At 42.4% G+C, this 25,198-nt stretch overlaps 2 protein-coding genes across 3 annotated transcripts; one reads left to right on the forward strand and one right to left on the reverse strand.

Moving 5' to 3' along the window:
* Positions 1 to 434: 434 nt before the first annotated feature.
* enpp4 (ectonucleotide pyrophosphatase/phosphodiesterase 4) lies at positions 435 to 9,224 on the forward strand. 2 transcript variants are annotated; one of them, XM_085152670.1, is made up of 9 exons: positions 435 to 606; positions 876 to 957; positions 2,095 to 2,332; positions 3,600 to 3,893; positions 4,003 to 4,107; positions 5,257 to 5,455; positions 5,559 to 5,738; positions 5,885 to 6,154; positions 6,311 to 9,224. In XM_085152670.1, exons 3-9 carry the CDS (start codon positions 2,096 to 2,098, stop codon positions 6,412 to 6,414), a joined length of 1,389 nt encoding a protein of 462 aa, XP_085008796.1. In that variant the 5' UTR covers positions 435 to 606; positions 876 to 957; position 2,095; the 3' UTR covers positions 6,415 to 9,224. The 2 variants fall into 2 exon arrangements, with proteins under 2 accessions (XP_085008796.1, XP_085008795.1); XM_085152669.1 differs by lacking the exon at positions 876 to 957.
* Positions 9,225 to 13,065: 3,841 nt separating this feature from the next.
* Positions 13,066 to 24,904, reverse strand: xkr6a (XK, Kell blood group complex subunit-related family, member 6a). The gene is made up of 4 exons (XM_085152656.1): positions 23,498 to 24,904; positions 20,117 to 20,313; positions 19,124 to 19,541; positions 13,066 to 17,969 (listed from the first exon to the last, which is right to left on the reverse strand). Exons 1-4 carry the CDS (start codon positions 24,088 to 24,090, stop codon positions 17,465 to 17,467), a joined length of 1,713 nt encoding a protein of 570 aa, XP_085008782.1. The 5' UTR covers positions 24,091 to 24,904; the 3' UTR covers positions 13,066 to 17,464.
* Positions 24,905 to 25,198: the final 294 nt, after the last annotated feature.

Genomic DNA, 25,198 nt, shown 5'->3' on the forward strand with positions numbered 1-25,198 from the left:
CCACTTGATTGATCTATATTATTATAAGCTTCCTTTTTTAAGTTAAAAATATTGGTATCTGTGTTAGTATCTGCAATATTTGATAGTGAATCGATACCAAAAATTGCAGCATTGCACGCCACTAAGCAGATGTTCCTCTTTAGCGACCCCTATAGGTAGTAGCCGAAAGAAGAGAAGATGTGTAATTTTTCCCTTGTAATGGCATCAATCGACCGGTACGTTAAGTTTGCTACAACAAAAGCAAATAGCGAAAGGTTTATTTCAAAATTAAAGCACTACATTTTAACGCTCTATGAATAAACCAATTTGTGCAAATATAGCATTTATTAATTATAAAAAAACAATTAAGTTGGCATTAAAATACCAAACGAAACTACCAGACGCCAAAGAATTGCATTATTTTGTATCGCCGTTAGAGGCGCGATTTATTTTGGAATTTCTCACCGGAACTGAGTGAGAATGATATTAGCCAACTAGACAGCGTCTCAGCAGCGTTTGTGTGTTTTGTGAAAGTCCACCGGTGATGTTGCTGCGAAGATAGGGGGGGGGAAGGTGTTCAGAGGCGCTGTTTGGAGTTACAATTATCCGTCAGCTCTGCCAGGACAGGTAACGTGTGTAAACGGACTGTTGTTCGGGGATCGCTGTGACATTAGCAAGCTAACTTGGTATACGAACTGCTAACAGTCGCCCCTGCTGAAAGTGAAAATAAAAATTATCTTGGTCGAGTGACCCAACACTTTTTGTATTTCCAATCTGCCACTAGAAAACACGAGTTTTTGCATGGTTTTCAGTGTTTATTCGCTGTGTTATAAGTAGAGCTGTGTCGATATTTTCCCTTTAAGAACGGCGACTTCCTTGTTGTGTTTATTTCTCAGACTGTGAAAGCCAAGGCTTTTCGCTGGAAGTCCTTGATGTCACTTCAGTACTTCCTCCAACACATGCATGAAATGTAACTAGGTAGTGTATGAATAAAACAAAATGTCTTCAAAATAAATAGTTAAATTAATGAATAAGGTATAATTTTATTTTTATAAACTTATTAATTGTGTTTTCTTTGCCGCACTACTCAATGCACTGATAAAATAAAATCGAACGTAAATGGCAAAGTTGTGAATAGGAAGAAAGCGCTGGAGAAACTGGTCCCAGTGAGGGGACTCATGAGTAATCGTTCAAAATAATCCTTGTTTGTGTGATTCTGAGCTTGTTTCAGACAGTTTATCTTCTGTCTGAAACGAGCTGTTCTTTAAGCCGATGTTCTGATGGTTACCTGTGCCTAAACAGATGAAGCAGGTGGGTGGTGTGAAAGATGGTCTTATTTGTGGTATCTGCTCTTATTGATGTCATACAGACCAAAATTGGGTTACAAACCCCCCCAAAACAAACTGTCTAAAGTGAAGAGCTTATGGCAGGCTACAACCTGAGCTTCTGACTCTCAGTGATCACTTCTATTCGTCATTCATTAAAAATTTGGCCTTGTCCATTATGAGCATCCACCAATGTAACTGTATACATGCAGAAATAATCCTCACCCCTCACTTGGCTCACTCTGAGCCTCTGTTCAAGCCAGTTCTTCCACCACTGTGACATACTCTTATGTCACTTGAGCCACTTATTGACTCTGCACAAAACACATCCTGTTTATCCACGTGCAAACCTGCAGGAAGAACAAACCTTCCAGCTTAAACCTGGTTTAGACCGTGGTCACAGCGTGTTAAAAGATTCTTACGGTTTCTGGCGACTGGTATTTTTAGCTGGTTGGAGTTTTCTAGCTTTCTTTGACTGCAAAGCCAACAACTATAAGTTTCACTTCCTATGAAGTAAAAGTGAAGGGCCAAAGAATGATTCTGGTATTTTGAGAATATTCATTTCCTTTATCTATGTGAGACTTACACCTAGGGAAATCATACCCGGTGTAAGCCGATCTAATTTATTTAGCCTTTTTTGTATCTTTATCCTGAAAGCAGATTAATTTCCTGCAGGTGGGGTTTTCAGTCTGGCACACTGTAACCTTTAGCTTAGCAATGTGAATTTAAAACCCCTCTCAGCTTGGTTCGAGTATTTCAGGTTTCTGTTTTTTGTCTGACACATTTTCAGGATGTTGTTTCAATTGGTGCTGGCTTTCCTTTGTGGTGTTGGCGTTTGGGCCACAGAAAATACCACCACCCAGCAGGAACCGCCGCCGCTGCTGCTGGTGTCATTTGATGGGTTTCGAGCTGACTACCTGAAGAGGTTCCCCATGCCGAACCTGAAGCTCCTGTACAGCCAGGGGGTCCTGGTGGAGCAGCTCACTAATGTCTTCATCACCAAGACGTTTCCAAACCATTACAGCCTGGTAAGCCTGCTTTTGTTTGTGTGCGTGTTTGAAAGATGATCTGTCTGATAGCTGTGTCTAATTCTGGTCTAAAAACACTTCCTTCCTTTGAATTTGATGCAAGAAATAAGCAGGTTCTTCTCAAAACCCACAGCCTTTCTTTCGCTACCGTTTAACCCAGAGGTGACAACACTCAGGATTTCCAAGAAAAAAAACCAAAAGCCTCACTGCTTTCATCTTTCATCAGATTCACTAGTCGTTTCCTCCTGTTTATATAGTCTGTAAGCATGCATTAAAAAGAAAGAACAGAGCTTTTGTTGAGCTGGAGTATCTCTAGAGTGAAAAGTTACACCAAAAAATTGACTTGGTCAGAACCATAGACTGTATATAAAAGATGGACATAGTGACTTGAGTTGGGAGATGCTGAACACCTGTGATTGACAAGTCATTAGCTGATGAGTTAACTCCTTTTAATCTGCCTTTCTGATTGCAAATAAAGAACACAATTAAGAGGACTATTATTCTACCATATGGGTTGCCCCCAGGTGGTCAACAGCAAGAATGCAGGTTTAAGAGTTGGGTCTTGTTTTAAACAATTATTCTAATTATTAATTAATGTCATTAGCTGCAAAATGTTTCACTGGGTCTTTTATATATTGATTTTTTTAAATCACGCAAGATTTTCAATTTTCCCGTAAAAGCTTTGTAAATGTGATATTGTCATTGAAGTTTGTTACTGTCGTCAGATTTAAAAGGAAATATAAAAAACAATCAATTTCAAAGTGTGATATTAGTGCTACACGAGTACTGTGATGATGACTATTTGTCATGATCATTCATTTATTTTTATGGACAAAAATGTTTTTATTGCACTGTGAAGTAAGCATAACACTGCTTTCAGATCCACGTACGGAGCTGTACAAAAACTTAGTGCTAAATTAAACTGGGGACTGTATTTTCAGTGCAGTTTTGTTGCTTGGCTGCGCATCATTCTTTGCATATGATTTGTTCTTGGTTTATACCACTTGGCCTGTTGCTAAAGACTTCCAAGCAATGCATCAAGATCCACTTCTAGGAACAAGCTCTTTGCATTCTGCTGGGGCAGACATTCAGATCAAATCAAAATTCAGTTAACTGGGTTCCCAAAATTTTCATCATTGCATTCACCGTTTAACATTTTGGAAGCTGCTTTTCATGCTTGACTAATCAAGTCTCTTAAAGATAGATAATAGAAGAAAATCACATAGACAGTATAATATTATTGTTTTTATTATTGTTACCTCTGCAGGTTACAGGGCTTTATGCAGAGTCTCATGGTATCCTGGCCAGTAGAATGTATGATCCCATCAGCAAGAAGCACTTCAGCCTTAGCAACGACACCGACCCGATGTGGTGGAATGGGGCGGAGCCCCTCTGGATCACCGCGCTGGACTCCGGCTACAGCACTGCAGCCATGATGTGGCCCGGCTCCGACGTGACCATCAGGAACCGCACCCCTACACACTTCTTTCCCTACAACCCCAACGTAACATTCCAGGAACGACTGGGGAATGTGACAAAATGGCTGTTAGGAAATGAAAAGGTTGAAATATCATGTCTCTACGTTCCTATTTGTGGCGCTTTGTGGAGATGGTCTAATTTGGAAAAGCTGGAAGGTTTGACATTGTTTATGATTTTTATAATCCCACCAGGAACAACGAGTGAAGTTTGCAGCTCTCTACTGGGAGGAGCCGGACAAATCAGGTCACACATTCGGCCCTGACAACACCACCGCCATGGGCAAAGCGCTGAAGGAGGTACAGTCATTTGGTTATATTCAAATGCTCAAACAAGCTTACTAGGTTGTCATACTGCTACAGCAAACCTGCATGTACAGTGGAGTTGAATTTGTAAGTTTGTTCACTTAAAAACAAATGAAGAGTCTGTAATTTTTGTGGTCGTTTCATTTTAATGCAGAAAGACAAAATCTCAGCCAAAAATCCTGAAAGCTAATACATAAAAGTTATAAACTGATTTGCATGTCATGAGTGAAATAATTGGCTACCAAGCAGAAAAATTTGATATTATTGGAGGAGAAACCCTTGTTAGCAAGCACAGCTGTAAGACGTTTCTTGTAGTTGGTCACCATGTTTGGACACACATTAGGAGGGATTTTGACCCACTCCTCTTTCCAGAAACTCTCTAAATCCTTTAGGTTTCTTGGCTGCCACTTATAAACTTAAAGCTTTAGGTTTAAGTCTATAAGTGGCAGCACGACTGAGGTCTGGAGACCAGCTAGGCCACTCCATGACCCTAATGTGGTTCTTTAGCCTCTCCTTTGTGGCCTTGGTGTAATGTTTTGGGTCATTGTCATGCTGGAAGACCCATCCATGACCCATCCTTAGTGTTCTGGCTGAGGGAAGGAGGTACTCATGCACTTTTTATGGTCCCATTCATTGGCCCCTACATGCAGTGAAGTCATCCTGCACTCTCAGCAGAAAAACAGAGCCAATCCATAATGTTTCCATTTCCGCGCTTTACTGTAGGGCTGGTATTCATTGGGTCACATTGCTCTTACTCTAAATACAGCGGATTGAGTCGATGCCAGAGAGCTTGATTTTGGTTTTGTCTAACCACAGCTTTCTCCCAGTCCTTCTCTAAATCAGTGAGATGTTCACTGGTAAACTTCAGACGGAGCTGTACATGTGGCTTCTCTGAGCAGAGGCACAACAAGATTTCAATCAAATGCAGGCTGGTGCGTTATCATTAACAAGCTCCTCCCATGTAGTTTTGGACTGATCCGAGACCTTTCTCTTGATCATCCTCAACACATCTTGCCTGGAACTCCAGACCAATATTCTGATATACTGTCTCTCCACTAAAATGAAAGACTAGTTCCAGTGGTGCAAGTCTTTTTTTTTTTTTTTACTTGATGCAGATATTTTTGTCTGCTTGTGTGCGATTAGGTTGACGACAACATCGGCCTGCTGATGTCTGAGCTAAATCGGACCGGCCTCTGGGGTCGCATCAACGTGGTGATAACGAGCGACCACGGGATGGCCCAGTGCTCAGCCGATCGCCTCATACAGCTGGACGATTGCCTCCCTGAAGACAACTACACACTGGTGGACCTCACACCTGTGGCGGCGCTCTTCCCAAATCAAAGTAACTGTGCTGAGTTCATCTCATATTACATAATGAAACTTGTGTCTCTGTTATTCTGTGCATTGAGCTCCCAGTTGCAATTTTCCATGTGTCTGCTGCCCAGGTGATCAAGCTGATGCTGTCTTCAATGCGCTGAGTAAGTGCCACCCCCACATGACGGCATACTTGAAGAAGTCCATTCCTGATAGGCTGCACTACCAGAACAATGTGCGCATCCAGCCAATCATACTGATTGCTGACGAAGGCTGGACCATAGTGAAGAAGGGGAACAAGTTGCCGAGATGTATGTGCTTTTTTAAAAATTAATTTGTTTTAATAATGTTGAGTTTTTGATATGTTAAGAGTAAAAGACAAAAGCCAAAACACAATGAATTAACTGCATACATATTTATGCCTGGTAATCCTCCTGTTACTCCTTTTTACTTTTAGTGGGCGATCATGGCTATGACAATGCTCTTCCCAGCATGCATCCTTTCCTGGCAGCGACTGGGCCTGGCTTCCGTCAGGGTTATCAGCTGAACAGCTTAGAAACTGTGGATGTTTATGCACTCATGTGCCGCCTGCTGTCAGTGCCCGCGCAGCCCAACAATGGCACCCTGACCCAGGCTCGGTGCCTGTTGGCCGCTGAGGCCTGCATAGATCTTCCCCTGGTTATCGGCCTGGTGGTGGGTGTCCTGCTGGTGCTCACTACAATCACTGGTGAGTAAGAATAACGTGTCTTCTTGTTGTATTGTGTTGATGTGCGGGAAAAAAAGGGGACCCAGATTGGAACCCTGTGGAACCCCCCAACATTTTCTCAGCCTTTCCATTAGATGAACAAGCTATGATTTGTTTTTTCTTTTTTCTCCTCCTCAGTTTTGTTCAGGTCTCTGAGCACTCGCCGCCAATCAGGGCCTCAGCCTTTCCGGAGGCTGCAGGTCGACTATGATGATGATGACGACGACCCCTTGTTGGAGTAAACCAACTGTGTCGCAAACAGGTTTAGAACCACACATTTATCAAGAGCAGACCACAATGCAACCCAAAACAAGAATGTAAAAATGTAATCCAGGCTAAAAGCAAAAAAACAAAACAAAAAGAAGCTGCTTCAACTAAAGCCTAGAAGGAAATGCAATCTGTATAATTTAGTAGGCCTATCACTTACTTCCCCATCATTATGCAAAGAGAGTACAATTGTGCAGTTTATTACGTGATTGTGTTATGAGACATAAATATGTCATGCTACTCTTTCAGCTGCTCCCCAGGCTTTGCTCTTGGGAGCACATAAAGGTTAAAGACAGAAACATATGAGGGAGTTCAGAGTTCAGCGAACAGACTCAGAACCTTACCAGAGATCTTTTTTTTTTCCTTTAAAGATTATCATGTCAAGCATGTTCACACAGCTTCCAGCCTGGCTACTTTCAGATCACGCTGTAAGAGTCCCTTTCTGACGATGTCAACAAACCATTTGAATTTGGAAGATCATCGCTGGTGGTGAGAACAGAGTCGCTGCCAACGGTCTCAATCCAGGAGTCACATTTTCCAGGGACGGTGCAGACTAGAAAGGAAAGCTGGGAGACAGACTGGTAGTGACATGCAGGAAATGGCCAAGAGTGGACTTTTTATACCATAACTAAACATGGCACTTTTCTTATTACACTCACTCCCTACTGCATTAACAGTTTAGCCTGTATTATGTTTAACCTCTCTTTAATTGTCTGGTATTATGATTGTAAAATATGCCGCTCTGCTTCCTGTCCACGTTGGTGATCGGTCTTATGTTCCAAAATCCGCTCACAGCTAGACTGGGAATCCGTGGATAACAACGTTTGTGTGACTGCTAAGCCTGATTACAGAGGTCGGGTTTAGTGAACCCAGATAATGAAAAGACATCCCGGGAGTGGAAAACTAGCTTAATAATACAGGCCTCAGGTCTGCAGATCCCCTATGTTGAGTCGTGCACTGGTATAAATACAGCTGTGGGTAATGCTATATTCTGTTGTTGTTACTGAGTCTCCATAATGTTACTGCTGTTAAAAATCCTTGGACTTGAACATGTGACAAGAAGCAGGCAGTGGTGATTTAGATGTGAAATTTTGGGGAAATATTGGCGAAGTCTTTGGTGTGAAGACGGTAACAATGAGACTGATATTATTATTATTATTATTATTATTATTATTATTATTATTATTAATAATATTCTCAAGGAAGAGACAAAAGCTACTGACTACTTTCATTTATCTTACTTTTCTTTCCATTTTTCTTTCGTAATGTTGTTTGAAGTTGTGTGCTGTTACATTTTTATCAGCAGAGGGAGCCACTAGCTCATTTAACTCAGTTGTGACAAAGATTTGATTGTGATTAACCTTCAGTTTTCTTTATGTGGTGTTCTGTTTCTTTTTGTTACACTGTTGCCCAAGTTTGCCAAAACCTGAATTTTAAATCTGAATTGGTACAATAATATTAATTTGTAGAATTACAGGTAATTCCTCACAGTAGCTTTTTATGCCGGTTGTTCACTTTACATGAGGTTGTGTCAGGGGTCCATCTGTGCTTCCTGTATATGAGTGATACCAAAGACTGTTAGATGCACAAAGAAATAATCAGCACTTACGTCTTTTTTTTTTCTTACACAGGGATTTGTATTACAAAATTAAAACGTTAATTGTTATTTTTAGCATCAGATAGGTTAGCTGCACACTTTTTTTTTTTTTTTTTTTTAAGAAACAGTACAAACGCAAATTCAGTTAGTAGTTTGAAACTTGAACAGTAATTTCAAAGGCTGTTTTATTTAATCTGATGCTCACAGAGGGAGCAACCACAGGTCTGCTGTCCTGATCAAGGAATTTAGATAGAGCACACGCCTGTTAGCAGGGATCAGAAACTGTCACCGCTCAAGGTCACAGCATGAGCCTGTTGATATTTAACACTCCTATTATTGGCAAATTCAGCATCATGACTCGAACCAATGAGGGATGGATCCATATGACACATGTTTTGTGGGAATGTTGCTCTTGTGCTTGTAACCTTTCCTGTTTCCCCCCAAAACTTTAAAGAACATCAGTGACACACTGCTCCTCCTCACCAGAGCACTAGATGAATATTTAATAACAAAAAAACTTCTATCTTGTTTCTCTTGTAAGATTTAATGCAAACCAAAGGTCCCAGTTGTTTCGTTTATTGTTTCTTTATTAAATGGATTTTATATATATATATATATATATATATATATATATATATATATATATATATATATATATATATATATATATATAATGAAATGGGTGAAATATTTTCTGTACTTTTCAAGGGATTTATTGAGTTTATTGACATTACAGAATAAAAACATACAACTTGCACTCAGTGCAGAGCTGCTTGCATACTTTAACCATTTAGAATGTGAAACCCTAACTTTTGTAAAGTTTGCCATGTGATGTTCCCTCTTCTGCATATTGCTCATATAGTTATTTCTGATGGCTTTATGTAATGTGCACATATGTGGGCAGCTGTGGCTCAGGAAGTAGAGCAAGTTGTACACTGAGTTAAATTCAGGCCACTGGTATGACAGTTTTTTTTTTTTTGTTTTTTTTTTAATGCAGATGTTATATCCAGGTGTTTAAATGCTACATGTATGCTCTATCTGTATTGCAGTCGCATCAAGGATTGATGTTTAAAGTTACTGTTTTTAGAAGTGTAAAATAAATCTGTACTATGCAAATTGTGTCTGACATGTCAAAATATTTCTGTAGTTACGAGATTTTGACAAAATAAAAAATGTTGGGAAGCCTGATTCGTCTCTTTGTGTAGTGATTCTGAGGAGGATTAAAACTCCTTATGTCAGCTGGCATTGGGAAAAACAACCGAGACACCTTTGGGAAAAATTAATTTATATTCCTTTATATTTTTTTTTCTCCATCGCAGTCACATTACAATGTAATAAAATGATAAACATATAAAATCAAACTCAATACTGACACATATACATTTGTTCTGTGTTCAAAACCAAACGAACTGTACATGTTTTCATTTATATTTCTCTCACATCATTTAAAATCTGTCATTATTTCTATGTAGTCATCTGTATTATTGTAAATCTTTGTCTCTTCACAGATAAATAGACTTTATTTTCAGGAGGTATTGTAACAAAAATAACACATTTCCTAATGGTGGCTGCCTAGAATCACCGAAAATATCATTCAACTCTTAACCGTAATGCTTAGGTACTATCGTAGACACGCAATACACAGACAAACTGAAGGTACACGATGGGTCTTCTCGTTTCCCTCCCATTTGTATTTGTTGTGAATTAGGGAAACCCCCTGAATGGTATCTCTCATGAGCTGATGTGGGAGCGATTTGAATTTCTGTAGTGAAGTTAGGAGATGTTAGCCAGACAGCCCGACTCGCATATAAAATGTAATACACGCCCATGTTTTGGCTTTTTTGTGATTGCACTGCACTCAGCTAGTTGATTATATGTGGAGTTTAAAATGTCCTCCTTATCAAATATATACATTTTTATCACAATCACCTGGACTGCAGGAAAAGGGAAATGGCTAGTTAGCTTTTTTTGTTCTTGTACGAGATACTGTATTTTTAGTCAGAACCAAACTAGCGAGCTAATATTTGGAATTGGGGTGAATTGAGAAATTGAACATTTTTTTAATGAAGGTAAAAACTAATGACTGACTTGGAAAATATGGACAATTATAAAAAGATGCTGCTGTCATGTCTAATGATATGTATGCTAAATATACGACTAAAAGATAAATCATAAATGTGACTAGAAGTCACAAACTCTCTAGATAAGGTTTGAAGTTTTCTTTTATAATAAATGAATACTTTCGATTTAATATTTTATATCTTTTATGTTATTTATTCCAAACAAAACCAGTTGTGCGAAAAACTTTTTCGTTAGCGTTAGCTTTTTGGCCAGAACTAGCTAGCTAGCTAATTAGCCATTTCCTTGTACTTAAACTTTAAACTGAAGCAAAATAATTACCCAATGGATTTTTAATTTGACATTTTTGTAGTAATATATAAGCAAAGATAACTTGAATTGATGAAGTGATAAATGTGCAAGATTGAACTCAGAAATCAAGATTAAGGTTAAAAATAAAAAATAGTTGTCAGAATGTTATGTTAACTTTTTTTTATTTTTACATTTACCATTATTTTGTCTTGTTAATTTTTTCCACATAAACATGAAAGTCTTCTCTCTGAATTTTCTGTGAGTAAAATCATAATGTATAACAAATTATTTTGTTATACATTATGATAAACATTTCTTGTGAAGGTTTCTTTTGAAAGAAATTATTGCTTAATAATTATTTTTATTTTGAAGTAAAAAAGGAGCACAGTTGTCTGGCAAATCACCTCCAAAAACTTCATCCCACCCACAGAGCTAATATCAGTGTGCTTATACTCAAGACAACACAATGGCACAGTTTCCTATGAAAACACAGCTTCCAGTCGGGCTGAATTTTTCTTCTCTCGTTTTACATTCTGGATATTTAGAAAGAACATTTACTATCGGTACATTTCAAAGAGCCATCTAAGCAAACCCATGGAACATAGATCCAACTGAGAAGGATTACCAGAAAAAGGTATTTACAATCAAAATGCCACCCACAAGAAAATAAAAGTTACTTTTGCACATCGAAGTCGCTAGAGCTACTCCCCCCCCCCCCCCCCACCCAAGCTGAAGAACATGGTAGAAAAGCATGACCCTAACAAAATAAAAGCTCAAGGTACGTCTAACAGGTGCTTCCAAGTTAAGGTTTAGTTTGACCCTGCCCTGTGCTTATAGTATCCAAACCTGAGTCAAACCACTGAAATCCTTTTTGTTCATTTTCTGTGCCAAAACTACCAAACCTCTTCGGTTCCTCAAGGAAAGGATTTGAATTGTCATCGGACTCAGATCTGGTAAAAACTGGTCTGAGATCAGAAACAACTTAACATCTGGCCTCAATAAAACCATACTTTCACAGCTCTAGACCAAGCACGCAAAATAATATATGAAGCATTCATGACACGGTATGGTAGCTTGTGCTCAGACACACACACACAGACAGCCTTACCGCAGGCCTCATATGCTTTGTAGACCCTGATAGTGGAACATTTATGTATTTTATCCAAAGGAAAAACAACTCCTTGGTTTTCATTTCATTTTCACAGCAAGATACACATTCCTCAGTCGGGAGGTGGCATTCATCCCAGTTATTCCCAAGGTACAGTTTTCCCCTCCCGACCAATTTTAAACCATCAGAAGTCAATCCTGATAGAGAACAATGTAAAGTCCATAAAAATAATCACCAAATTATTTAAGAAAAATGCAAAAAGCTTAAAATCTGTAAACAAATGGTACATCGCATATTTGCAATTCTGCACATCAACACTGTATGATTTATTCCTTCCTCCTAAGAGAAAAAAAAGCCTAAAACATATATATAAAAACAAGCAACGCGTGAGAACAGTGATGTGGTATTTCTGTAAAGGTTATCTAAGGCCAGAACCTTCTTGCTCGTAACCTTGCATAGCTGTGGATGTGAAGCCATACAACAGTGACATAACACCGACTGGGTTTAAATTCTCTTACAGTGTGGGCATGAATAAGGCTCTGGTTTTCTCGATGAAGGAAGAAACTTATCACTCAGAGCGTGCAGGCTCAGTCATAGGCCCAGTGTGGATGATTTTTGACTGCTGGGTGACACAACCGAGACTGATGTATGATACCTGGACTTTGATCATGAGGCTATTGCTGAGTCTGAACGCTCCTTATGAGTAGTTCCATATAAAGAGAGAGAATTGTATTATTTGGTTGCTTCTAACCTGATTTGGCTATAATAAACCTGATTTCTCATTGGCTGGAGCTCTGGGTGCAAAGAGCTGTGGATTGGATCAAAAAATAAATAAATAAATAAATCAGCGGTCAATGCTGTGGGAAAAAAAAACAAGCGGGGCAGCTGCTCTTTGTTCAGAAACATATAAGCTGTGACTCTTGGCCATTTATATTTACTCTCAAATCCAGATCGCTCATGCAAGATTATTTGTTGTTCTGTGAAACGAGCAGGAGATGCCTGACTGCGCTCTCTAAATGGCACATGACGCTGTTTTCCTTTGATTTCTGCGTGTTGACGCTATTCTTCATGTACAGTGCATGTCCAGATCAGAGTGTACCAGAAAAGTAGCACCACCCTCCTATGACTCATATCTTAAAAAAAACCACACACACACAGAAAAAAAGAAAGAAAAAAAGAAACCACCTCCACTTCAGTCGAGCAGATAAGGCATTGTTGCTTTGATGTGTTTCACAGAGACGGAAAGTGTTGCTGTTTTTACATACACTGTCAACATGAAGGAATTAGACTGTTTCATCGATCTGAATGTTTGATACACATATTTGGCTAATTCTTCACCGTAACCACAACTATACAAAACCCATCTAGCTTTACTCAATAGCACCATATGAATATTGTTCCCAAATTATAAAGGGGTAAGGGAATACTGGACATTGGTGTGTGAGTGTGTTTGTGTGTGTTCAAGCGGTGAGGTAGGGATACATCCCATGTTATTACACTGCTTTTCATTGTGTGTCTCTCCCTGCTTCAGAGGAAAACTGTGTGTGTTTGTGTGTGTGTGTGTGTGTGTGTGTGTGTGTGTGTACACTAAGCACATCTCCCCCATGTTGGAGACTTGCATAGCTTCTGTAGGACAGGAAGAGCAGTTGTCCGTTTGGACGGAGCCTTTGGCACAGCCTTGGCTGATAACTGAAGGCAGTACTCAAGTTGCACCATAGAATTCAAAGAGACAATCTGCCCTTATTGCACCATAAGTACATGTGTGTTTTGTATTTGCACCATATGAAGTGGGATTAGCAGCCAGTTGACTCTGAAGCTCGAGAGTGTTGCACCATATGAACACTGATGCTGCTGCTTCTGTTACGCGTTCGCAACTAATGTTTCTACTCGCCGGATCGCAGCAAATGGACTGATTTGTCTGTTTTGTTAGTCGGCTAGCACCACAGAAAAATAATGTGAGCCCACCTATCGTTCACACTTAAAGGGACGCTGTATTTCTGCTTTTAGTCTCCTTATTTAAATTGTAAAAAATTCCACACTGGGGTAATTATTACAGTTTTATCTACTGATTAACTTTATCAGTCATTAATGGTGTTCTTAACATCCGCCAGTTCATCGGTGAACCACTTTGGTGGTAGGGTTGCCGTTAGGGTTGCATTTCACCAAACAGGTGAAAGCTCTAAATGGTAGATGTGACCCTAACCCTTAAACAAGCCTTAGAGTTAAAGCTGGCAATGTTTCCCAAGGTAAGGATCAGGACTATCATTATCGCTAAGTTTTGGTTTTTTGTTGCTCCACCTTTGTCATTTTTCTCTGAACTTTCATACACAGAATTTGTAGGAACAGCCAAGGACAGAGGATATTGGGTCTTGAAATTGCGTCTTGGTTGTTTGAGTACGATGCTGACTTTTTTGCTTTCTAGACACTAAGTGGTTCACAGCTAATAAGCAGCGGGGTTGATAGTTAGCACCTGTAAGTCTGAAGCGATGTTTCTGAGCCAGAAGAAGGTGGATTGCCCACTTCGCTATGGGGACAGGCTGTTTTCTCAAATAGAGGAGTTAAAGTGTCTTGGGGTCTTGCTCATGAATGGGGAAAAATGGATTGGGAGGCTGACCAGAGATTGGTTTGTAGTGATCCGTAACTATTTGGCCACAAACTGTGAGTAGTGACTGAAGGAATAAAACGGTGGATACAAGTACCAGAAAGAAGACTCAAAAGACTGTCTGGACTCATTCTTAGAGATAAGGTAAGGACTCAGAGTAGAGATGTTTCTTCTCAGCATATAAAGACACCAAGTGAGGTGTTTCGGGCATCTTACTAATATGCATCCTGGAAGTTTCTTAGGTGAGACTACTGAGGAGAGACCTTGGGTAGACCCAGGACAAACTAAAGATATTGTCTCTTGGCTGTTTTGGGAATGCCTTGGTATCTTCAGAGTCAGTGGCCATGGAAAGGGAGCTCTGGTCATATCCGTCAAGCTTTTCTACAACCAAATTTTAATGTAATATCTTAAAATTGCAGGTTTTACCAATAATTCAAAAGATTCTCATACTTCTGGGTCACTGGTTGAAATCAATCACAGAATTATAATTTGAGGACTAATAAATTAATAAATTACGTATATTTGCAAGTCGCCCTCAGAAAGACTTTGACTTTTACCAAAATTACAAAATTTGTTGACGTACCTCAATTTTAACTCTCTCTATACCCAGCCCTCATAGCAAAGGCGGTTGTAGAAAGCAGGAGAAACTGGGCTCATGGAACGGGATCGGAGGAAACCCCCCCCCCCCCCCCCCCCAAACGACGTGAGATTTCTGGAGTTGCACCGTTCCGTTGACATGCTGATGACTAATATCTCAGCTCATGTGTTTTCGCCTGCCAATGTAACAGCTTGGATTACAGAGGTAAACAAACCAAAAGAAATAAATAATGAGCCATACACCACAGCTCAGCCGTGGGTGGCTTTGGAGGAGTTGATATTGGACACGAAACAGGAGAAGACAAGTCACTGGGAGGGTTGTGATGACTGAAGTCCAAAACTGTTTTATGTCAGCTTCAGTGGCAGCACCCTGTTAGTGTGGGACCAACATGATTAAGCTATCACACACAAAAAAATGTAGTAGACCTCGATCAAAAACAATTACTCCTGAATCTATCCTTATTTTTATGATATAAAAAGACCTCCCACAACTGCTTGGAGCATAAAAGGAAATGATGGAGAACTTCCCCTAAGATGGCATTCAAATTTCACACTTTATTTCCCTCCCAGATGAGCAATATGGTTATGACCAACATCGTCTAGGACTTTACTTGTGCTATTTTGTAGTATATGTATGTAGAGTCTATGACATAGCCTAGGCAAGCAGACATTGCCAGGCTTTTGTAACAGTTGTTGGGAGCTGCACTGACGCCACATGCAGTTACATACTGGGGGAGGCGCATGCATGAATATAGCGTAGGGCTTCAAATGAGTTTGCAGTCATGATGTACCTACAGCACAGATTTAAGGCAGAAACATTTCTTATGAATCTTGTTGCACTAACATGGAAGTCAATTCTTTAAGAGTCTTCCGTTTGTTTCTGAATTTTCAAATAGTTGGGAGCTTTAATGCATGGCTTATATATTCATGAAATCTGAAACCGCGTTTTAGCTAACATCTAACAAAAGCTAGCTAGTCCTGTGTAGGTGTTGTAGGTTGGTTTAAAACGGTTAAAGACACTGAAATCACCATAATTTTTTTTACATTTTTTACTTTTCCAAATGTTCAGCAAGAAATTATTTTAGTGCTTTTGTAATATGCTGTTTTTCATTTTTCCACATTACAGCTAACATGTTGCTAACTGCCCTCAACATACTTTTTTCAAGTCTATCTTAAGGATATAGTTGGGCTTGCTTGCTTGGGCTTGTACTAGTTCTTTAACTCTCCATTAAATATGAGTTCCTGCCAGCAGACTGCCTAGGTTAGCATAACAACCAAAAACAGGTAGAAACCTTTAGCTTTCAAGATCTTGAGTCAGATTTTGTGGCAGGATTTGCTGAGTTGTTGACATCGTGTAGGCAGAAACGAGCATAGAAAAGTAACTATTTTGTTGATAGAAATAACATTTGCTACAAATTCATATACATGCTTTTATTTATTTAGATAAGTATGAATTTATAACATAGCATCTACCATTGCGCTACACAAAGTAATCCAGATTAGCTGGAAAACTTACTCCCCTGATTACCCTGATAGGTCAGGTATCAACTAACACATTTCTTTTAAAAGCCCTGATCAATAAGAATTATTATTTTTATAGTATGAATTTGTTTCCATATTTTGAATCACAAGCACATGAACTCCAAAATTCGAAGAGTTACTCTTTTACTGTCTTAGGAGCAAGTAAATGTGCAATTATTCTTAATGGTAGATGGTTTGGCTACTTTCTGAACCCACAAAAAACTATTTTTTACATTTATCTTTTTGTATAATTTAAATAAGACAAGATGCTAGCTACTAGATACTTTAGAAGAAGAAATCCAGGCTAGTTGTTTTTACCTGTTTTCAGTTTTTTAAGCTAAGCTAAGCTAATCAACTCTAGTGCTAATGTTTTACTTGTTGCCTTTGACAAGACAACAAGTAAATCTACTAAACTAAAACTGTCCTTTTGAGAAACTGTAGCTAAAATTTTAGATTCTTTAAAATTGAGGCTGCAAATGTAAAAATTGTTGTTTGAGTGTGCATTGGATGCCATTACTGCCACTTTGTCTCCATCTTTTCCATCATGCTCGGCCACTCTCCCCGTTAACCTTGTCAGTGATGTCGAGAAACTGATGTGTCCAACAACAACATAACAACAGATTAAAAAACATCCTCTCTGTACATAGAAAATATATACACTATCTTTTGACCAGACTAATAACGACATGTTACAACTCATTTTATTAAAAGTGACCGTCATTGTGTCACATCCTTTTATTCTTCTTTAACCTGTGAACGCGTGCAACATAAATGGCTTGCGGTGGTCAAGGACTCCATCGTAAAACTACGCTTATTTTTCATATTTTTTCTTTTTTTTTTTCTTTGCAGCGGAGCGCGCACATGTGAAATTAAAGAAATGAGACCAAGTGAGGGACGATTAAAGTTAAATAGAGTGACAAAAGGATTAAGAGAGGAGGAGACGGACTCGCGCCGAAGCAGCTTGTTGAGTCATGGCCATGGGACTCACAGGTCGCAGGTGCCCGCAAGGAATGTAAGTGTGATCGCGTGTGTGCGCACACATATAAGTGTGACAGATTGCTTCTGTGTGTGTATGTGCTTATATCAAGTGTGACTTTCTGTGCATGAATGTGTTTCTAAATCTTCTCTAAATCTGAACATCCACATATACATACATGTTTTTTTATGGTGCACATGTGCTTTTGTGTATTTGTCTGTATATGTGTGTGTGTGTGCTGATTTGTGTGTTCGTCAGAGTGAGGACTCATACTGCAACAGTTCATACAGGAGGGGTCCATCACGATAGCGGATGCCCACAGCGGCTGGCGTTATGTACTGCAGGATGTTTATAGTCCTCCGCAGGCGCCTGTCTACATAGTGGGCATCCCATGCTGGGTAACGCTTCCTGGGCATGTCGATCTTTATAAGCGGGCCCTCGGGCTTGGAAGTGGGGGGCGCAGACCTCACCTGGAAGACGGGAAGACACGTCTCGGCCACGTCCTCTTCCGTCTGTGACTTGGCCATGTGGGCTGGTGTGGGAGGGGCTGTGGGTGGGGCTGACGGGGGGAGAGGGAGACCCCAGAGCAGCTGGGCACAGCAGGATGAGGCGGGACTTGGCTGGAGGTGGGCAGTGGCAGGATGGAGGAAACCGTAGTACAGCAGCATGACCAGGACGCCCCCTGCGAATGTCAGGTAGACGCTGCACAGTGCCGGGACGGCATAGGAGTCGGTCAGCACTGGATCTCTGTAGGCATACCTACAGGATGACAGGTGACAGTACAGGGGTTAAATTAATAGGTGTACATCTACACGTGTTTATAGCAGTAAACCATCTTTCCCACTGGTCCCCCAAAGCTGATTATAATTGTTTTATCTACTGATGGGTAGCCCAGTGTGTATTTTAAAACATGGTTTATTGGTGGAGTTGTACTTAATATTAATAATCTAAATCGGCAAAATAATTTCTAATCATCGTTTTAAAATAAATGTAGAGTCGTACACTGAGTAACCCTTCTTTTAGACAAGCCCCTGCATGCTGCAGGTGGCACTGCTAGAGGGAGAGGAGGAGGGCACCAAACTTTAAAGCGATCTGCCAAATTAAGCTAGCAGTTTGTTTGCATACACGCAGCTTTTTGCTTTAGCATATTAAAACGACTGCACAACCATGTAAAGCATGCTGGAGGTGGATGAGAACACATGAAAAGATGGATGAATTTCAATAAAGCCATGACTGTGATGACTCTGGCTGCAGAAACACTGTCATCAACTGGCAAAACAATTTTTCGGTGTACTACTTACTGGCCCTGGGCCATGTGGCCATCAGTTATGTTGCAAGTAGTATGGCAGTAAACTCATCAAGAAAGCATTTACTAGCCTTTTATTACATGAATATTGTGATATAGGCTTACCTTGCTAGTGTTGTAAATAGGCTAAGCCTTGGTAAGCACTTATGGTATACTTTAAATGTGTCTGTTTACTTGTTCATTTCAGAATAAATTTGAAGTCTGAGCAGGATACATTACAGATTAAATACTCAGCAGAACGAGAACAAGTAACCTTCAAAATAAAACAGGAAGTAAAGAATGAAAGGAAAGCCCGAGAGAACACAGGCAGCATAGAAAAGATAAAAAACTCCAAAATTACAAAGGAAGGAGAAAAAAAAGAATTTATAAGAGAATTAGAAAGAGATCATTACACAGATCATTGGCATTTAGCTTTGTGAAGCTGAGAAGCTGCAGGACACTGCGTGCCTTTACGGTATCTCCTTGTGAAGTAAGAGGTACGCCTACCTTTTATAGTTTTTGGATATTCTTGCATACATTCTGTGATATTTATGTGAAAAAACATGTTTTACAATTTTACGCTTGTTGCATCAGGGATGTCAAAGAATGCAAACGGCGCTAAACTCACCACAGGCCGGTCAGGATGCTGTTCTCGGCCAGCACCACGGTGTAGTACGCCACCATCCTGTATCGCGTCCGACCCTCTTTCACGTTGAACCAGCAGAAGATGTAGACAATGCCGACCACCATGTTGAAGAGCACCTCCTCCCACTTGGACATGCAGAAATCAGTGCCTCCGTGCACCACCCAGAAAGCCATGGCGCACCAGTGGAGCACCACGAAGATGCCGAAGTAGATGTGGAAGAGGGAGGCAAAGAGGGCGAGCGAGAGGACACGGGAGAAGATGGTGAAGAGGCGCCAGAAGAGGTGCAGCAGCGCCCCGCGGTAACTCATGCTGCGCTGGTCGTCACGAGAGTCTCTGAGCAGTTTGTGGTAGGAGGCTAGAACCCAGGCGAGAGACAGGAGGGAGGCTAGGGAGGAGATGCCTGCAGGGAGACACAGAGGTGGATGATTTCCATGCTTCTCCTGTTTTGTATAAACACGACATTATAATGACTCACTAGGGAGGGAGAGGGGGGAGGGTTGTTTTGTGTAATGGTGTGAGCATACAATAAGTAAGAGGTAGTGCGTGTCACGACCGAGACATTTGGTAATGACGAGTCTCAAATACAAAGTTATTTTTAATGTCCCAGCTGCCGTGTGTATCCGCCCCCTTGTGTACTCGTCACATCTTTCCATTAAGGTAAACTGTGTCCCGAAACTCCAGAGTGAGCGCGATGAATAACACCAGTGGGTGGCCGCCCAAGATGATGCATACAACACGGAAGAGGAGGATGATGGAGTCTGACTCGCACATCGCTTTCTATCTTTGACAACCTGAACAACAGTAAAAACTTGCGAAATCCAGCAGCCATCTGCAGCTACACATAATCAAGCACAATAGGTGCAAATTGATAATTAGCACTTGAGCAGCTGCTCATTTGCATGCTGTTTGCCGGCTACGCGAAAACATGCTATTACGCCTGTACAGCGCAGTCTGTAAATCCATCCAACCACCTACACTGTAGCGTCTCGGCTCGGTTCTCCTGGATCATGATGCAGAGCTGCAGGACCAACTGAGGCGCCGACTCCAGAAACGTTTCCAGCAAACGCAACATGTTGACGTCGGCGTACTCGAACATCATGGCCCAGTACCAGCGCCGCTGGTGCTCCTTCTGCCGACGCGACATGACGCCTAGGTACAGCGTCCTGATGTACCTGTAGGGGTTCAGAGGGGCAAACACGCATATGTCAGGCGTTTCTACACACTTTCAATCAGGGAAGTCAAACTCATCTCACGTCGTGGGTCATGTACGGCCTGCTTTGATCTTAAGTGTGCCAGACTCACTTAAGATCAAAGTGTAAAGCAGTTTATCTGCACATTAAATCTCTGCGATATCACAATGTAATAAAAAAGAAGTGTAAATTCAACAGTACATGTTAGTTTTTCTACATCATAAAGAAATTACTCTTTGGGCTTAAAATGTAAGAAATAAATGTGTAAAAATTACAGTAAAAGTTCTGGATTGTCCTGTACGTTTGAAGCAGAAATGTGTTCACAGAGACCAGCTCTTTTGACATAGATATTTTCTGTAAATCACAGAAAATATCTTTTTAAATTAATTAATTATATTTTACTGAGGACAAACTGAAAAAAACTTACATTTCTATAGCAGATCATGAAAAAATCTATTACTTCATTACTTTGATGTAGTATGGATAGCGAACAAGATGTCAAATTTATTAAAATATAGATAAATTCAAAATTTACACCCTCCTTCAGACTCCTCCAAAGATGTCCACTGGGTCGGGTTGGAGCCTGCGCTGGGCCACTTCTGGCCCTCAGGCCTTATTTTTAAACACACCTCCTTTAGATGAAAAAAATATAAATAAAAAATCTGTATGCTGTCACTGATAGCAGATCTCCCTAATATGGTCATCTAAGGCACACGAGCAGCTTCCCGCCTGCTGCAGAGGGCCGGCCAATTAGAAAAAGCTGGTTTAAAGGGAGCCAAAAGAGCTGGTCTCAGACGGCAGTCAAACTCGTGGACTTCATCAAGGTCCCGTATCAGACAGATATGGATTATTTTGAACTCTACCAGAGTCCAGGAATAAGAATAAGGAGCTGGAAATGAGCCTAATAGGTCACATCTTCCCTTGCGTTCTTTCGCCTAATCGGGCAACTAAATCAAAACCAACACTCTGACTTATTCCTGTTTCACCTGATTGGTGGCTGTAAATATTTCTAGCCTTCATTACTTCATTACACTGAATTTAACCTTTCTATAAACAGCCTTGGAGAGATGCTGATCTATACGTGCTGGATGTGGGAAACCACAGCACATGTGGGCGGGATGTAGGCAGTGATCTCAATTAAACTGCCTCACTGAGCATGTGTGTGTGTGTGTGTGTGTGTGTGTGTGTGTGTGTGAGGAGTATGCACACAAATGTAAACATGCTGTAAAAATAAAATCCTTCAGCTTGCATGGCTGCAGTGCATGCATGGGTGTCCTCCATGCAGATGTGCACTTCTACATTATGTACAGTACGCCTATTAGAGCTGGAGGTTAATTCACGCCCCATAAATAATGCAGTGTCCCTGGAAGAAAACGCCCACATGTGCATCGATTTACAGCACGCCGGCCCTCCCAAACGAACCATTTCGAGATGTTTTGGTTTTAAAATAAGGCCAGAAGGATGTGTGTCCTTGACTCAAGAGCAGTGAAGGATAAATAATCAGTATCATTTGTTTGGCTTCTGTAAACAGGAGCTCTGGTCTGCAGTGGTCACGGTTAGTGTTGAGTGTAGCAGGCGAGCTCCTTAATGCCCTGACATGGAAGGAGGTGGTCTCAAACCAAGTACAGCTGATCTTCCATCCAGCCCACCCTGCCCCCACCACTCTCATTTCTCCTTCCTCTCCCCTCCCCCTTCTTTTTCACTCCACTTGTGCACATCCTCACCCCCCATCTCTCCCTCTCCACAGCCTTTCCATCTCTCAATTTCAATCAGGCCGTGCAATTTCCCCAGCTATAACCACCCTTTCTCGCCCTCTTCTCCCCCACCCTCTCTCTCTGCTCCTTCCCATCCGGCCTTTCCTCCAGGTGGGAGAGTCCATTCTGCGGGCCAAGAGGGGACAGCTACTGGGAAGTGTGTATGGGTGTGAGAGGGGTTGATTTAACCCTACAACCAAAGCATAGAAGCTGTGTAGCACATCAGCATAGTAGGACGTAAAAACACACAGAGACACACACACACACACACACACACACACACACACACACACACTACTCTACTCTCCCTGCTGCCCACCCAGGGGCAAGTGGACACCATTAAGAGGTCTTCTCAGAGAGAAGAGAGAGGAGGGAGGGAAGAGAGCAAACGTTGTCCTTACATAGACTGGGAGGCTGGAAAAGAAGAAAAAAACAGCGCACTCGTGTTACTTCTATAACTACAGTGTGTGTGTTTGTGTGTGTAGACCAAGCTGCATGCTTATATGAGGCAAGAAGCCCACAATGAAAAGAAGTGTGTGTATTTCAGTTTTTTCCCCCAACAGTGCTTTCAGCACCACAATTAACACCTAACATTGTCCAACTGTGGGAATACATATGTGTGTGTGTGTGTGTGTGTGAGTGAGAGAGAGAGAGCGAAAGCGAGAGAGTAAGAGATGTGCTGCCAGAAGCGCAGATGCTTTTCCTCTTTGTACTCTCCATGCATGCTGACACTTATGGGAAGAGCCTTGACACCGTTTTTCCACTGTTCACACACACGTGCTGACATGTGCCAGCGCACACACAGATACACACAAAGGCATGCTGACATTTCAGAAGGGAAGAGCCTTGACCGAAAGCTGGAAATGCTGGGAATGTGTTCAGCACCATGGAGAGCGCTTCGGTCAGCCCTTAAAACACACACTCTGAAGGATGTGGCTCACTTTGTTTCTTTACACTGTGTGAAGGCTTGACTGCAGCTACTCTGCAACTGCAAATGCTTTACTCAGGTTCTGTTCTGGCTGTGAATTCTACTCTTTCTTACTGCAGGGCGGTCAGCGAGTTGCTGAATTAGCTTTTCATAGGATGAGTCAGAAATGAAAAGTTTCAACAGATCAGAGTTTGTGTGTGAAATCAGGCTCTCTGTTCTCCTGACTGTCTCTCTTAATATCTTCCTGTCATTCCCAGACAGCAACTGAAGCACAGAGGGAGTCGCAGAGAGCCTTTCCATGTCTTCCTCTCGCTTTTCTCTCCTGCTTGTCACTGTGAAGCGAGCTGTCTTTTCTAGTAGCCACATCAAGTGGACACCCTGCTCTGCTCATTAGGAGCATTAAGTTTTTGTGAGCCTGTTAGAGAGAGAGAGAGAGAGGGGGGAAGGATCGGGTGTGTTTGTGTTGCCCCCCTCCCCCTCTTACCTCCACACTTGTCCCAGCTGGAGGATGTGTACGGTGGCCTGCCACAGCCAGATAGTGGCCAGCTGCAGGCGGTCCCTTCCAGGATACAGGCACCCCAGAACCACCGTGCCCCGCTTGGTCAGCCCCTCGACCTCCCCGAGGCCCCCGCCGGTGTAGTCCTGCACGAACCATCGGAAACTCAGAATCTGGACCAGTACCGAGGGCACCAGTACGAAGAAAAGAGTGAGGCCGAACCAGAGATAGTCCTGCCTCTGGTAGTAGTCCATCGCCAGGCACAGGTCCGTGCCGACGTCCCAGAAGAAGACAAGGAGGGCAAGGATGATCCAGAGGCAGTCCAGCCACAGCTGCTCCCGGGGCGGGCAGTGAGTCTCCCGGATGCCGACCCCTCCGGCAGGCGGACTCCCGCCGAGCAGAGAGCCGAGGCAAGCTGAGCGGCAGCCCCAGTAGCAAGCGGAAGAGCGGCAGCACTGACAGATGTGGATCGCCGCGGAGTCCAGAGGCTCCTCGGCGTCAACATCATAGAGCTGGGCGAAACCCCCGCCGCCGCCGCCGCACCCGACCCCGGCTTTGCCGCCGTCGGACTGTGCGGCCATGTTCGCCTTCCCGCTCCTGCCCTCCTGCGAGACGCACGACAAACGCACCGTTTTGCTTTCTTGTGGGGCGCGGACACCACGTCACTTCCCAGATACCTGCTGTCCCCTACCCTCTCGCTCCGCGGCGACTGCTGTGACTCTTTCCCGCCCTGGGCGCGAGGAGCCATCAGAGCCGGCGGCCGCGCGACGGCGGCTCCTCTTCTTTCTCTACCGGCCGACACACACCCGCCGGGGGCTCGCGGTCAGCAGCAGCAGCGGAATCTGTTACCGTTCTAGTCCGGCAGCCCCGCATCCTCCCCGTCCTGCGCGCGCGGTCATCTAGGGCAATGAGAGGCTATGACGTAATGCATCTCCCGCTGTTCTTAAGATGTGTGAGTGAGTGACTGTGTGTGTGTGTGTGTGTGTGTAGGCGCTAAACGGACAGCAGGCTATTCTCTTTAACCGCGGCTCTGCTAATGTAAACCTTCCTGTTCAGTCAACTGGAGGCCCTCCTGCTCCTCCTGCCCCCCGCACTCAGGTTGCAGGTGCCCGGCGTCCGCTGCCACCCATGTCCGCTCCGTTCCTTTCCGCAGCTCCAGCCCTCTGCAGCTCCTGCTTCCCCTCTCCTCACGTTCTCTTACACTTTCACTCCGCCCTCTACCGGATAACAACTTACAAACCCCCCGATCCACATCCGCACACACACTCGAGCGAGGGCGCGCACACGGACTATGATCGTGCACTGTACACTGGAACATATGAACTGTTTTTCCAAGTAGTTTTTCATTGGGAAGAAAAAATTCCCAGCAACTGACGCTCAATCAATCAATACCCCCCCCCCCCCCCCCCCCCCCACACACACACACACAGCTCTCCATGACTCCCTCACACTCTCCACGAATCTCTCCATCATCTTCTCCAGTGGGCTGAGCGCCCAGTGGCTGTGCCAGCCTAATCAGCCCTAACATATGTGCGTTTGAGAGATCCCTGCTAGGCAAACATGGTGCCAGAGAGGGAAGGATTTGGAAACACGAGGAAATGGATGGACACTGTATATGTATGCGCGGAGACGCGGGGGGAGGGGGGTAGAAATGAGAGCATGGATGAAAGGAGGTGTGCAGAGAGAGAG

Source organism: Neolamprologus multifasciatus, chromosome 23, assembly GCF_963576455.1.
Source record: "Neolamprologus multifasciatus chromosome 23, fNeoMul1.2, whole genome shotgun sequence".
Classification (NCBI taxonomy): domain Eukaryota; kingdom Metazoa; phylum Chordata; class Actinopteri; order Cichliformes; family Cichlidae; genus Neolamprologus; species Neolamprologus multifasciatus.